Source organism: Oncorhynchus masou, chromosome 18 (assembly GCF_036934945.1).
Source record: "Oncorhynchus masou masou isolate Uvic2021 chromosome 18, UVic_Omas_1.1, whole genome shotgun sequence".
Taxonomy (NCBI): domain Eukaryota; kingdom Metazoa; phylum Chordata; class Actinopteri; order Salmoniformes; family Salmonidae; genus Oncorhynchus; species Oncorhynchus masou.
In genome coordinates, this window is record NC_088229.1 from 56463330 (window position 1) to 56474190 (window position 10861).

The 10861-nt window shown below is 46.3% G+C and overlaps 1 protein-coding gene across 2 annotated transcripts in view; it reads right to left on the minus strand.

Annotated features, from left to right (window-relative positions):
- Positions 1–10861, minus strand: part of ntn2 (netrin 2) — a 57068-nt gene that overhangs the window by 20852 nt on the left and 25355 nt on the right. For both annotated transcript variants that reach the window (XM_064923815.1, XM_064923814.1), the window contains exon 3: positions 1158–1346. In XM_064923815.1, coding sequence (XP_064779887.1) covers positions 1158–1346 — 189 coding nt within the window. The remainder of the gene's footprint in view (positions 1–1157; positions 1347–10861) is intronic.

The window sequence follows — 10861 nt, forward strand, 5'->3', positions numbered from 1 at the left end:
TAAGTATTTGGTCACCTACAAACAAGCAAGATTTCTGGCTCTCACAGACCTGTAACTTCTTCTTTAAGAGGCTCCTCTGTCCTCCACTCGTTACCTGTATTAATGGCACCTATTTGAACTTGTTATCAGTATAAAAGACACCTGTCCACAACCTCAAACAGTCACACTCCAAACTCCACTATGGCCAAGACCAAAGAGCTGTCAAAGGACACCAAAAACAAAATTGTAGACCTACACCAGGCTGGGAAGACTGAATCTGCAATAGGTAAGCAGCTTGGTTTGAAGAAATAAACTGTGGGAGCAATTATTAGGAAATGGAAGACATACAAGACCACTGATAATCTCCCTCGATCTGGGGCTCCACGCAAGATCTCACGCCGTGGGGTCAAAATGATCACAAGAACGGTGAGCAAAAATCCCAGAACCACATGGGGGGACCTAGTGAATGACCTGCAGAGAGCTGGGACCAAAGTAACAGAGCCTACCATCAGCAAGGGCATTGAAGATGAAACGTGGCTGGGTCTTTCAGCATGACACTGATCCCAAACACACCGCCCGGGCAACGAAGGAGTGGCTTCGTAAGAAGCATTTCAAGGTCCTGGAGTGGCCTAGCCAGTCTCCAGATCTCAACCCCATAGAAAATCTTTGGAGGGAGTTGAAAGTCCGTGTTGCCCAGCAACAGCCCCAAAACATCACTGCTCTAGAGGAGATCTGCATGGAGGAATGGGCCAAAATACCAGCAACAGTGTGTGAAAACCTTGTGAAGACTTACAGAAAACGTTTGACCTCTGTCATTGCCAACAAAGGGTATATAACAATGTATTGAGATAAACTTTTGTTATTGACCAAATACATATTTTCCACCATAATTTTCAAATAAATTCATTAAAAATCGTACAATGAGATTTTCTGGATTTTTTCCACTCATTTTGTCTGTCATAGTTGAAGTTTACCTATGATGAAAATTACAGGCCTCTCTCATCTTTTTAAGTGGGAGAACTTGCACAATTGCTGGCTGACTAAATACTTTTTTGCCCCACATTTAATACAATTTTTTTTTAATGAATCTACTGAATCGACTGAATTGAAAAGGACTATTGACACCACAAACACTATAGTGAAATATACGCCTATAGTATAACACCTATTCTCCATACCTTTGCAGGCACGGCGGTGTGTGATGGGCCTGGCCATATCCCGGTAGAAGCCCTCCTTGCAGTAGTGGCAGTGGCGTCCGGCCGTGTTGTGGCGACAGTTCATGCACACGCCTCCGCTCTTCCTCCCCGACAACTTGTACAGCTCCATGTTGAAGCGGCAGCGCCGGGCGTGTAGGTTGCAGTTGCACGCTACGAGAGGGAGGGATCAGGGAAGGGGAAAAGAGAGGGGGGGGAAGAAAGAAAGGTTAGACGTCTTGAGCGTTCAGTGAGAATAGGTGCACTTCTTCATAATCAAAACACGTCCGAGGCACTTTGAAACAGGAAAAGTTGAAAAACCTTTGTTAAATTGGCATTGTCACAGTTTGAAAACAAGGCACAACACTATAGGTATAGTGTGGGTATACTTTATACATCAAAATCATTTCCAAAGCACATTTTGAAAACTCTCATTCAGATATATGAGCAATAGATGAAGCATTTACTGTAAGTCCTACAGTGTACTTTACCAGTATACAGTGTAGGATGTAGCTTAGAGTCAATACCATTATGATTCAATCAGAGTAGAGGGTGTGTGCTTCGTGGCTGTTACAGAAGTCATCAATCATGAGGCATATATTTTCAGAGCTCATTTTCCTCCTTCCATAATTAATGACTGGCTCGCTAGTTATTAACAGACCCATTTAATATCATGAATCCCTGATGAGCAGAACTAACCTCTCCCATCTAGTTTAAGACCTCTGTAGTCCGATAGAGGAGTAGGAAAGGCCCATGTACTGTAAAGTCTCAAGTCATGTGTCTTATAGCACCACAAGGATTGATCACTGTGGAAACTGTCTGTATGCCAATCAATCACAATTTATATTTACATTTAGTCACATGTATTTCATGTATCGGGCGGCAGGTAGCCTAGTGGTTAGAGAGGCGAGCCAGCAACCGGAGGGTTGCCATTTCAAATCCTGGGTACGACTAGAACATCTGGTGGGAATTGAGCTGGCAACCAGAGGGTTGCTGGTATCAAATCCTTGATGCTATTGCCTGCTGTGCCCTCGGGCAAGGCACTTAACACCCCACAAAAACAGCTCCACGGGCGCCCAGTGTGGCAGCCCCCCACACCTCTCCAGAGTCTGTATGTGTGTCTTTCGGAGGGGTTAACATCAAATCAAATTGTATTTGTCACGTGCCCTGAATACAACAAGTGTAGGTAGACCTTATAGTGAAATGCTTACGTACAGGCTCTAACCAACAGTGCAATTTCTAAGTAAAAAAATCATATAATAATAAATAAAGGTATTGGGTGAACAATAGGCAAGTAAAGAAATAAAAACAACAGTAAAAAGACAATGAAAAATAACAGTAGTGGGAATTGAGCTGGCAACCAGAGGGTTGCAGTAGCGAGGCTATAACAGTAGTGAGGCTATATACAGGCACCGGTTAGTCGGGCTGATTGAGGTAGTATGTAGATATGGTTAAAGTGACTATGTATATATGATAAACAGAGAGTAGCAGTAGGGTAAAAGAGGGGTTGGCGGGTGGTGGATGGCGGGACACGATGCAGATAGCCAGGTAGCCAATGTGCGGGGGCACCGGTTGGTCGAGCTAATTGAGGTAGTATTTTTTTTGGGGGGGGGGGGTAGCCGTTTGATAACCAGTTCTTATGGCTTGTGTGTAAAAACTGTTTTTTACATTGTGAACCTAGCTAGTTAATATAGCTAGATAGCTAGTACTAAAGCCAAGTTTATTTTTCATTACTTTAATTCACAAGATAGAATGAACCCGAATTAGGGCCATCAGGAATTGAAACTCTGCGATTCTTGAGCTTGGACGCTGCCATTATACGAGACGCAACGAGAGTGCAACATGGGCAGTGAAGCAGCTTTCATTGATTTCAAAGGAAGCATTTCCTCAATGGCTGACAGCAATGCCGGACGCCCGATGGCTATAGCGTTGCAGGGCTGTTCGGAAGAAACATTGAGAGGAACCAAGATGCTCTCTGCCAGTCATTTGGATATGAACACTTTGATCTCCAGGGCTGTGTTTGAAAGTGCACTACTTCAAGGGTGCAATTTTGTTCACAGGCCAGATAAGGTGTGGGAGATCTGCCCCTGAGATGGGAAAGACCTGGCCCAAATCCTTAACCCCAGTCAGGTTCAATTCAAACCTGAACCCAGATTCCTCTAACACTTGGCCATGTGTTCAAAGAACATTGCCAGAGCGTTTGGTGCCAGTTCAAAGTGATCCACGAAACGGTTTGCGAGAAGCAAACAACAACAAAGAACTTGGATCCCAAAAAGTATCAGCAGAGGACACTTCTCTGGGGGGGGGACAAAATAAATGTAATCAGATGTAATCAGATGTGAGTGTATTGACTGCAGTGAGTCAAAACAGGGTTCTATATCAATGACTGTTTCGTAAGGCGTAGACCACAACAGTCTGCACTGAATAAAAGCATGGAGCCATGAAGTGTTGCCAGTCACAGTGTGTGAGAGAGAAAGACTGACTGTGACTGACTTCTCTAAGGTCAGTGTTGTAACAACATCCAGCACAGGGACTGCCACCGCGTCAAGCATTCATTTTTTTAAGGAAAGCTTTTCATTTGATAACAAAATTACCTTTGATGGGACCATGAGACACTTGAATGAAAAATGTAAGGCCATATCAATAATAAGTGGAATTTCAAATCAAATTGTACTGGTCACATACACATGGCTGGCAGATGTTATTGCGAGTGTAGCGAAACACTTATGCTTCTAGATCTGACAGTGCAACAGTATCTAACAGGTAATATCTAACATTTCCACAACAAAACCTAATACACACAATCTAGTAAAGGAATGGGATGAGAATATATAAGTATAAAATATATGGATGAGCAGTAACAGAGCGGCTAAGATGCGATAGATAGTGAAGAACATATAGTGAAGGATACAGTATATACATATGAAATGAGTAATGCAAGATATGTAAACATTATTAAAGTGACTAGTGTTCCATTTATTAAAGTGGCCAATGATATCAAGTCTGTAGGTAGGCAGCCGCCTCTCTGTGCTAGTGGTGGCTGTTTAACAATCTGATAGCCTTGAGATGGAAGCTGTTCAATCTCTCTGTCCCAGCTTTGATGCACCTGTACTGACCTCGACTTCTAGATGGAAGCGGGGTGAACAGACAGTGGCTCGGGTGGTTGTTGTCCTTGATGATCTTTTTGGCCTTCCTGTGACATCGGGTGTTGTAGGTGTCCTGGAGGGCAGGCAGTTTGCCCCTGGATGATGCGTTGTACACACCGCACCACCCTCTGGCGTGCCCTGCGGATGTGGGCGGTGCAGTTACCGTACCAGGCGGTGAAACAGCCCGACAAGATGCTCTCAATTGTGCACCTGTATAAGTTAGTGAGGGTTTTCGGGTGACAAGCCACATTTTTTTCAGCCTCCTGAGGTTGAAGAGGCGCTGTTGTGCCTTCTTCACCACACTGTCTGTGTGCGTAGACCATTTCAGTTTGCCGGTGATATGTAACTTTCCACCTTCTCCACTGCTGTTCTGTCGATGTGGATAGGGGGGTGCTCCCTTTGCTGTTTCCTGAAGTCCACGATCATCGCTTTTGTTTTGCTGACATTGAGTGAGAGGTTATTTTCCTGACATCACACTCCGAGGGCCCTCACCTCATCCCTGTAGGCTGTCTCATCATTGTTGGTAATCAAACCTACCACTGTAGTATCGTCTGCAAAGTTGATGATTGAGTTGGAGGCGTGCATGGTCACGCAGTTGTGGGTGAACATGGAGTACAGGAGAGGGCTGAGAACGCACCCTTGTGGGGCCCCAGTGTTGAGGGTCAGCGGAGTGGAGATGTTGTTTCCTACCTTCGCCACCTGGGGGCGGCCCGTCAGGAAGTCCAGGACCCAGTCGCACAGGGCGGTGTCGATACTCAGGGTCTCAAGCTTAATGATGAGTTTGGAGGGTACTATGGTGCTGAATGCTGAGCTGTAGTCAATGAACAGCATTCTTACATAGGTAATCCTCTTGTCCAGATGGGATAGGGCAGTGTGCAGTGTGATGGCGATTGCATCGTCTATGGACCTATTGGGCGGTAAGCAAATTGAAGTGGGTCTAGGGTAACAGGTAGGGTGGAGGTGATATGGTCCTTGACTAGTCTATCAAAGCACTTCATGATTACAGAAATGAGTGCTACGGGGCGATAGTAATTTAGTTCAGTTACTTCAACTTTCTTGGGAAAAGGAACAATGGTGGACATCTTGAAGCATGCCCTTTTGCCTTATGGAGGGAATAACTACACTGTTTGTATTCGGTCATGTTTCCAGTCGCCTTGCCATGATTAAATGCGGTGGTACGTGCTTTCAGTTTCAACCCACGGTTTCTGGTTAGGGAAGGTTTTAATAGTCACAGTGGGTACAACATCTCCTATACACTTCCTTATAAACTTCACAGAGTCAGTGTATACGTCAATGTTATTCTCTGAGGCTACTTGGAACATATCATAGTCCGCGTGATCAAAGCAATCTTGAAGCGTGGAATCCGATTGGTCCGACCAGCGTTGGATAGACCTAAGCACAGGCACTTCCTGTTTTAGTTTCTGCCTATAGTAGGGGAGCAACAAGATGGAGTCATGGTCAGATTTGCCAAAAGGAGGGTGGGGAAGGGCCTTGTATGCATCGCGGAAGTTAGAGTAGCATTGGTCGAGTGTGTTACTCGCTCGTGTACAGCAATTGATATGCTGATAGAATTTAGGTAGCCTTGTTCTCAGATTAGCTTTGTTGAAATCCCCAGCTACAATAAAAGCAGCCTCAGGATATATGGTTTCCAGTTTGCATAAAGTCCAGTGATGTCCGTCTTGGTATCCGCCTGCGGGGGGATAAACATGGCTGAAACAAGCCAGCACTGGAATTCGGTTTCTCAACTGTTACTCAGCAAAGGGGTTTCTGGCACAGAGAGATGGGGACAGAGCCCTTTCTCGCTGCAGTTTTACAGGGTCGCAGACTCCAGGAAAAGAGCACATTCACAGACTCCTCCTCTTGGCAATAACGCAGACAATTTGTATGGAATTCTGAATAATTAAATACTAGTTAGGTTTGAATCCCTCTCGGACTTGTTCTTTTTCTGTAGCTATGCCGCTGCTGGCTCTTCGTGGTGTGTTTTAGGAGGCTGGTGGCACGGGGTCTGGGTTTGACCCTTGACCTCAAGCTATTTTAAGGGTTTGGGGAAGGGTTCACTACCTCGCTTTCCAACCATGGTGAAGTGTCTGGACCATAGACATGACATTATTGGTCTGGAAACTTGGATGGATGGCACTTGGATGGATGGCATGGATGGTACAGTAAGAAGAACTGGGATGGGTGAAACCCACAGCAGACTAAATCATAATAAATAAAAAAAAACAGTATATTAAAATAAAGGTATTAAGGTGTGTGTTAGTCCGTGTGTGGGTGTGTATGTGCACACGTACATGTGTATGCGAGAGTACTATGTGTGTGTGTCAGTGTGTAAAAACAGCATGTCCAATTTCTCCTTAAGAGGATGTGACAAAGAACACACCCGCTGGAACAAGGGCAGGAGGGTGGTATAGAGGTTGGAAAAAGGGGAGGAGGGGTGGAGATGGTGATCAAACGCCTCAAACACACACACACACACAGCTGCGAGCACTTGTGTCCATTAACACCTTGTAGTGGGACATGAAAGCAGGAGGATCACTGGCACCCTTTTCTCCAGCCTTAATCCTTTACTGCCACACGGCCCACCTTCATAGCAGATATAAGTGGAGGAATTTAAAGTTTAACTCAATATTAGGACTTTCTACACAAAGCTGGATCAACAGATGGTCTAAACTGTAATTTTGAATATGAATGAATTCAACTTTAGAAAAAAAGGTCCAAGCGTTCTAGAGTTGCTATCCAACATAAGAGGAGAGATCAGATGTCGGATTAGACCTGTTGAAAAAGAGAGAGTGTGCTTGTGTGTTGTGAATCAGTTGATTGCACTACCGACTGGAGCTGATGCTTCAAACAGGACTTGTGCTCATTATTCCGCCCTCTCTTTAAAAAGAGCTTGGGAAGTGGGGAAGAAAGAGAAATGAGAGAGAGGAGAAAGATAGAGAGGAGGGAAGGAGAGGCGAAAGAGAGGAGAGGAGTGGAGGAGAGGAGACGGATAGAGTGGAAGAGAAAGATAGAGAGAGGAGTGGAGGAGAGGAGAAAGATAGAGAGGAGTGGAGGAGAGGAGAAAGATAGAGGAGTGGAGGAACATAGAGGAGAGGAGTGGAGGAGAGGAGAAAGATAGAGAGAGGAGTGAAGGAGAGGAGAAAGATAGAGAGGAGTGAAGGAGAGGAGAAAGAGAGAGGAGAGGAGTGGAGGAGATGAGAAGGATAGAGTGGAGTGAAGGAGAGGAGAAAGATGGAGAGGAGTGAAGGAGATGAGAAAGATAGAGAGAGGAGTGGAGGAGAGGAGAGGAGAAAGAGAGAGAGGTGTGGAGGAGAGGAGAAAGGCAGAGAGAGGAGTGGAGGAGAGGAGAAAGATAGAGAGAGGAGTGGAGGAGAGGAGAAAGATAGAGAGGAGTGGAGGAGAGGAGAGGAGAAAGATAGAGAGGAGTGAAGGAGAGGAGAAAGATGGAGAGGAGTGAAGGAGAGGAGAAAGATGGAGAGGAGTGAAGGAGAGGAGAAAGATGGAGAGGAGTGAAGGAGAGGAGAAAGATGGAGAGGAGTGAAGGAGAGGAGAAAGATAGAGAGGAGTGAAGGAGAGGAGAAAGAGAGAGAAGAGGAGTGAAGGAGAGGAGAAAGAGAGAGGAGAGGTGTGGAGGAGAGGAGAAGGATAGAGTGGAGGAGAGGAGAAAGATAGAGAGAGGTGTGGAGGAGAGGAGAAAGATAGAGAGAGGTGTGGAGGAGAGGATAAAGATAGAGAGAGGTGTGGAGGAGAGGAGAAAGAGAGAGAGGTGTGGAGGAGGGGAGAAAGATAGAGAGGAGTGAAGGAGAGGAGAAAGATAGAGAGGAGTGAAGGAGAGGAGAAAGAGAGAGGAGAGGAGTGGAGGAGAGGAGAAAGATAGAGAGAGGGGTGGAGGAGAGGTGATAGAGAGAGGTGTGGAGGAGAGGAGAAAGAAAGACAGAGGTGGGGGGCTGTTAACTTCACCTCAGTGCCTGCTCCAGGATTTGCTGCAGCACTTGGAATGTTTATGGGTTTGTTTTGAAGTGATGTGCACACAACCACTAACACACACACACACACACTCACACACACAGGTACACAAAACACACACGCACGCGCACGCGCACACAGCAGACAAACTCCCTCTAATTAGGCTCAGCAGGGATAACTGAAAACCGGCGAGGGCCATTTTTCAATTCATTAACACATCAAAGCTCCACTGGAGCTCTCCAAAAACACTTGCTAATTGTTATCTGTTGGAGGAAAAACTGGAGGGGGTTCGAAAGAAGGCTTATGGGGGAAACAGCAGAGGACCCTGGGAGGCAAGGGCCCGAGCGAGCGTTTTTTTATAGGTCAGAGTCGAACGCTCCGAACTAAGTCCCTGTTGGTGCTGCTGCTGTGTGAAATTCCACAGACAAACGAAGACAAAGCCTCGGCAAATAGACAGCTGCTGAGACAAAGGATACGGGAGAGGTGTAGGGAGAGAGGAAACTAACAACACAGCAAGAGAGGGAGAGAGAGTTGTCTCATTGCGCCCCTCTACACGGAAACATTTGGGGCGGATCTCCACTTTCTCACTGTTAGTGGAGTCTAGTTCTTCTGATCAGGTCCACTCTGGGATTGGAATCTTACTGTAATATGAAATTATGAAGTCCTGGGTCATTGTCATTAGGCACCAAACAGAAGAAAACAAACTAAAACAGGGAGAGACAACCTGGAGTTATCCAATAAGAAACACTTGTTTTCGGGAGTGCCCTACGTTGTGTCATAATGAATACAACCCTGTTGTGTTGGAACACACCTGCCATTGAATAACCTGTAAAACATAAATATGCATGTGCCTACTCTGTGCTAGATGCTTTCTCCATTATGCTTTCAAGTCCATTACAGAACAAAAGGGAACATGAGCAGACGCACGCGCACACAGTGCTTGTTCTGAAATACTGCAAAGTAGCGTGCATTTGTCCTCCCCAGGCCTGCTAGTAGTGCTCTGGTGTCCAGTAAATCGGATAATACGTCTGCTGGAGAATGGAGAACTGAGAGACAGAGACAGAGACAGATATGGGGCGGGAAAGAGAGAGAGAGTGAGAGAGATATGGGAGAACAGCTCCCACCATCGTTTTCTCACAGCGGGTCTTAATTGGTTCCACTCATTCCAAACGTGTTATTTCAGTCCGGCATCAGTCTGATTACCCTGCATATCACAATATTTACTCCACCCACACTTCATTAGTAGCCTTGTTAGTTTGGTTTGTTTATGTGCAAAGTACAAATAAAGTACATCAACTACAGTTCTGTGTGTCTTAGAGAACAACCTTCCATGTAGGTAAAACCAATAGGAAAGACGAGGAAGTTTGGCTTGTTTTCTTAATGGCAGACGTTCATTGACAAATGGTCCGCTTGAAGGTCGAAGGTGTCTACACACAAACCGGTTCAGCCTATGAAAAAGTTTATTAAACGTCCCATGGCAAATTGGCTCTGAAAAAAGTGCTATCCTAATAAAAACTCAAATGCATTGAATGTGCAATGTCTCAACTCCAGCTCCATATGTTAGGGATCTAAACCTAATGTTTTGGCCCAAGCCAAGCCAGTGCGCCCAGCCAATTGATTTTGGATGCCTGTACGAACCCAAATCCCATGGCTAAAATTGGTCCTTGAAAATCGGAGCCCCCCCCCATGCCCAGGCCCCCGTCCAAACCTGGAGCCCCCCTGGGGTGCCCTGGGCCTGGCTACCACCGCCCGCAATATGGGCCCCTGCCAGCCACAGTGAGTCTGCCTGTATGTTTACGTGTGCGTATGCTTGTGCGCACGTCCGTGTGTGTGCCAGGCTGCAGGCAGGTCCATGATTCCCTGGCCGGGGTATGACCACAGGCACGCGCCTGCCTGTGGATGGGCTCCGTGCCGCTTGGCCTGGTCCAACCACCTGCTCCAGAGCACCGGGGGAGCACCGGTTCATTATCTCCTCATTAGAGCCAGGTCCAGAGTACACACTCTGACAGGCACACACACAGATATTCACACACACACACAAACAAACACAAAACATACGGACACACACGGGGACACACATATGCACGCACACTCAAACCAGGAACCAATGACCACACACTGAAGACAAGGGACCGGGGACCGAACACCAGAAAGCAGAGGGACATGAGACTATATCAGATGACCACAGCAAACCACAATGACCAGAGACTAGAGATTAGGGATGACTAGATACTGTGAGTGTAGACTAAGGCTACAGACCAGACACTACTAGGGTCTAAAGCCCTGGGGAAACAACAGCCCCATGTCTATCATTTATCTAAGAGAGACACTTCTGGCCCAGTAGCACGAGGAAGGGTTGTGGGCACACACACACACACCTAACGTTTCTCAGTTTCTCCCTCCCTTCCCCTTGATCCTCTCACCCTCATTTTGCGGTTAGCCACACGCCGTCGGCTTAAGAGCCAGCTCTCGGGAGCCCTTTTGAACTGAGAGTCCCTTAATTCTCCCCCTCTCTCTCTCCCCCTATTTCAACACACACCTCTTTTCTTTCTTCCACTTTTTCTCTCTCCCCATTTC